The sequence below is a fragment of the Nansenia antarctica genome (genome assembly GCF_963989245.1).
Source record: "Nansenia antarctica genome assembly, chromosome: 2".
In the NCBI taxonomy this organism is placed as follows: Eukaryota; Metazoa; Chordata; class Actinopteri; order Argentiniformes; family Microstomatidae; genus Nansenia; species Nansenia antarctica.
Window position 1 is genome coordinate 4,868,696 of NC_137675.1, and position 5,000 is coordinate 4,873,695.

General features: G+C 50.1%; 1 protein-coding gene across 1 annotated transcript in view; it reads right to left on the reverse strand.

The window, feature by feature from the left end:
• metrnlb (meteorin like, glial cell differentiation regulator b) overlaps positions 1 to 5,000 on the reverse strand; it is a gene marked incomplete at both ends in the record, with an annotated part of 11,529 nt that overhangs the window by 4,295 nt on the left and 2,234 nt on the right. The window contains 1 exon segment of the mRNA XM_080524724.1: positions 3,541 to 3,974. Within this exon segment, the coding sequence (XP_080380850.1) occupies positions 3,541 to 3,974 (434 nt within the window).

The following is a 5,000-nucleotide window of genomic DNA, read 5'->3' on the forward strand; positions in this document are numbered from 1 at the left end:
GCGCTGGGAGAGGAATTTACTTCCTCAAAATCCAACTGCTGACTGCTGCATCACTGCAAGCCCCACTAAGTAACTATTTGCCGTCCCCTCAGCCGAAGGCCCGACGAGTAATCCATCACAACAGTCGACCGACGACGACCACGGCGACTCCCCTCACGAAAACATTCGGAAAGTATCGTAACTCGTACTTTCATTCCGCGTATCGCGTATCGCACGGTTATCTCGCCGCCACGTGAAAATTCAGTCCCGAACGACTCGTCGCTAAAAGGAAAAACAACACCAAGGGACACGTTTCTTTTCTCTGAAGCTTTCAAACGTTCAGACGTTTGTTTTACAGCTTCATTATTGCACCTCGACCCCTGACCCAGGGAATATGGTTGGGAATTATATTAGAAGAAGAAAAAAAAAAGACTTTGTTGCACAATCAAAATAATGAGCTATTTAAAGTGATAGCCTACAACATCCTCTACCATGGTTGAAATTGAGGACAGTATTAACAACAGTCAAGAGAGCAGTGATGATGATGATTAAGCTTGTAGCATAAATAAATGCTTAGGCTGTAATTTCAGTGTTTACAGAACAGAGCAGTGCTTAAAGAGATGTCAGTTTATTTCAGTGTGTTTAAAGAACAGACATTCAGTTAGTGCTTAAAGAGATCAGTTGATTTCATTGTGTTTAAAGGAGTCTGACAGACTTTCATGCTTAAAGAGCAGTCATTTGATTTTGCATTTGTTTCTTTTGTTTTGCACACAATAATTTGTTTGTTCATCTTTATTTATGAATAAATGTCGTTTTGCTAATATAAGTTATCCATGTATCCCTTTTTTATCCATCCTGTGGGACGGGTCGTGACTCGCGAGCTCGGGGAGCACCAAGCAGCATCCCTAGGTGCTCCTCTGAGCACTGGCCCCAAAAAGTTATGTGCACCCCTGATAATAACATCATATCAGTAATAACACTTTGTTTCTCAGACTGAACTCCTGAGGCATTAAGTTATATTCATCAAGAATCAAATAATGGTAAAACAATTAAATGATGTACTTTCTCCCCTCTGCCCAGATTTTGCCCCTTTAAGACGATATGTGTCACGTTCTAATGATTAGGTCCTCATTTTTCTTTCGAAAAATGTGGGGAGGAGAGGAAGAAAAGAGAGAGGGGGGGGAGAAGAAGGAGGAGGAGGAGGATATGAAGCGCGGGAAGGAGAAGAGGTAGAGGAAGAGGGGGAGAAAAGAGGAGGACAGGGTTTGAGGAGAGGAAGAAGAAGGGGGGAGGTGGAGTGAGAGAAAAGAGGAAAGAAGGAGGGAGAGAAGGGAGGAGAGAAGGAGGGAGAGGGGGGAGGAGAGAAGGAGGGAGAGAGAGGAGGAGAGAAGGAAGGAGAGAAGGAGGGAGAGGGGGGGAGGAGAGAAGGAGGGAGAGAAGGGAGGAGAGAAGGAGGGCGAAAAATGTAAATACTTTTCCAGGTTGTTGAAAATCAACGACACATCGCTGGTCAACTAGCGCAGTTTGTTTTGTGAGCCTGCTAACGATGTAAAGTAGTGTTATAGTTAACTAACAATGTAAAGTAGTGTTAGCTAGCAGTGGGGGGATTACTCACCCAGTCCATTGCGTTGTTGCAGTATTCTGGCTCGACTAGCGAGTTTGTGTTGTGATGCTCAACAACGTTGAAACGTAGAGTTCCGTGTTTCAAAAGAAAAGTCCGAACATTTTGATTGGTTGCCGACATGCGGACCAAATGATCAGACTGTGTCACATATGCACCGAAACCACGGGAGGTGAGGGTTTTAAACTTTTTTGTTGGGGTGAAAAGAAGCAATTGACCATGAGAGGAAGGGGGTTGTGGACTCATGTACCACTGGTACAGGGTTGGGAAAACCCTGTACAGTGGTAAATCAGTGGTGATCTCCGAATAATACACAGTTGTAACATTACATTCATGTATTTACAATCATTCATCGTTTCAGAATACATATATCCTTCCGCCACAGGATATAGTCCCATAAACAAGATCAACGATTGCATTGTAGGTCAGCACAGGTGTTCTTAATCAGATTGATTGGGGAGGCGCATTGATACTGGAAAATGCGGTCTGAACTGTGGGTTGTTGGGATATTTACCACTGTTGCTAGCCAATCAGAATCCAGTATCCAAACATGCCGTTGTAGAAAGAACTGTAACTAACTGCCACATGCGTAGACAGAGCCAGGACTGACCACTGTGAAAACAAGGCTGTATATTCTGGGCTGACCCTGTGCCTTGAGCAAACATACATTTGGTTGTCGTCTGTACAATGACAGAAAAAGGTTGTTCATCATCTAAGCGTGAGGACCTGTGTGTGTGTGTGTGTGTGTGTGTGTGTGTGTGTGTGTGTAGGTCTAGCCCTGTGTGTTTCTCTTAGCCCTCATCTCACACACACACACACACACAGACACACACACAGACACAGACACAGACCGACACACACACACACAGACACACACACAGACACAGACACAGACACACACACACACAGACACAGACACAGACACAGACACAGACACAGACACAGACACAGACACAGACACAGACACAGACACAGACACACACAGACACAGACACAGACACACACACACACACACAGACACACACACAGACACACACACACACACACACACACACACACACACACACACACATATACACACCAGTTCAAACAAACTCGCCCCCACTGTCAGTCAACACAAGGACACACACAAGCAGATACAGTACAGCAGATATATGTGACAGATATATAGCAGACATATGGTGTGTGTGTGTGAGTGTGTGTGTGTGTGTGTGTGTGTGTGTGTGTGTGTGTGTACTGTGTGTGTGCATCTGTGTATGTGTGCGTGCATCCATCTCACCCGTGTCTCTGTGCAGGTGTGTGTACAGGTGTGTGTGCAGGTGTGTGTACAGGTGTGTGTACAGGTGTGTGTACAGGTGTGTGTACAGGTGTGTGTACAGGTATGTGTACAGGTGTGTGTGCAGGTGTGTGTACAGGTATGTGTACAGGTGTGTGTACAGGTGTGTGTACAGGTATGTGTACAGGTGTGTGTGCAGGTGTGTGTACAGGTGTGTGCAGGTATGTGTACAGGTGTGTGTACAGGTGTGTGTGCAGGTGTGTGTGCAGGTGTGTGTACAGGTGTGTGTACAGGTGTGTGTACAGGTGTGTGTGCAGGTGTGTGTACAGGTGTGTGTACAGGTGTGTGTACAGGTGTGTGTACAGGTGTGTGTACAGGTATGTGTACAGGTGTGTGTGCAGGTGTGTGTACAGGTGTGTGTACAGGTGTGTGTACAGGTGTGTACAGGTGTGTGTACAGGTGTGTGTACAGGTGTGTGTGCAGGTGTGTGTACAGGTGTGTGTACAGGTGTGTGTACAGGTGTGTGTACAGGTGTGTGTACAGGTGTGTGTACAGGTGTGTGTACAGGTGTGTGTGCAGGTGTGTGTACAGGTGTGTGTGCAGGTGTGTGTGCAGGTGTGTGTGCAGGTGTGTGTACAGGTGTGTGTGCAGGTGTGTGTCTCACCCGTGTCTCCGTGCAGGTGTGTGTGCAGCCGCGCCCCGGGCCCGTGGTCCGCCACCAGCTCGTACTGGAACCCCGCCGCCCTGCGCCCGATGTCCTGCCGCCCCACCGCCTCCACGAACAGCGCCCCCTCTGTCAGCCCGAAGCACTGCACCCTCCCCTGGCCCACCCCCTCCCCCTCCCCCTCCCCCTCCTCCTCCTCGTCCAGCAGCAGCCTCAGCTCCCCGGCCCGCTCCAGGTAGACGCGGGCCCCCCTGGAGCCGGCCTGGGGCTTGATGCAGGCGTGGAGGCCCGGCGAGGCCCCGGCGGAGGGCTCCGTGTTGGGCCGCAGGTTGACGATGAGGGCCCCGGTCGGGTACAGCCACTCCAGGGAGCCCTGGGCGCAGCGGAGGTACACCTGCTCCACGTCCCGGGAGTGGCTCTCGTGGGTCAGCCCGCTGAGGAGGAGGGAGGGGGGGGAGGGGGAGGGGAGGGGGGGAGGGCGGGGAGGGGGAAGGAGGGGGGGGGCGGGGGAGGGGAGGGAGGAGAGGGGGGAGATGGGGGAGAGGTGAGAGAGAGAGGGGATAGAGAGAGGGGATAGAGAGAGAGGGGTTAGAGAGAGAGGGGTTAGAGAGAGAGAGGATAGAGAGAGAGGGGTTAGAGAGAGAGAGGATAGAGAGAGAGAGAGGATAGAGGGATAAAAGGAGAGGTGGGAGGTGGAGGTGAGGACGGAGGGGGGTGGGGGGGAGAGGATAGAGAGAGAGAGAGAGAGGGGATAGAGGGAGAGGGAAAGGGGGGGAGGAGGAGGGAGGTAGAGGGGGAGGAGGTGGGAGGTGGAGGGGAAGACGGATGGGAGATGGGGGAGAGGTGAGAGAGGATAGAGAGAGGGAGAGAGAGAGGATGGAGAGAGAGAGGGGATAGAGGGAGAGAGAGGGGAGAGAGGGAGAGGGGGGAGGTGGAGGGGAAGACGGAGGGGAGATGGGGGAGAGGTGAGAGAGAGAGGATAGAGAGAGAGGGGGGAGAGAAAACTATTAATTATATATTAATAGCAGCCTGTTTAAAAACGCTACTCTGAAGTAGCATTAGTGACAGACACTCCACATTCAAGTAGCTAGATCTAGCTACACACACATACATACTTTATTCTATTATTGTTGATTTTGTACTCTGTTGCAATGTCGAAGAACCTGAACCTAAGAGTACCCCCCCCACACATATAAAAGCAATTCTGAAAGACCTCTCTCTCTCTCTCTCCCTCTCCCTCTCTCCCCCGGGCAGTTGTAAACACGTAGTAGAGACCATTACCTTATCGGTGCAGAGTTTACGCAACTATAGTTTACGGTTTAAGGCTCTCCCTCACAGTCACAGATAAGACCTGACCTGATCTGACCGATAAAGAGGTTGGGAAGTGTGTGGTCGTCTTATCGTGGAGGTGCGTTAAAGGATCAGGAACTGATTATAAAGTTGTTAGAAGTGTTGAGGTC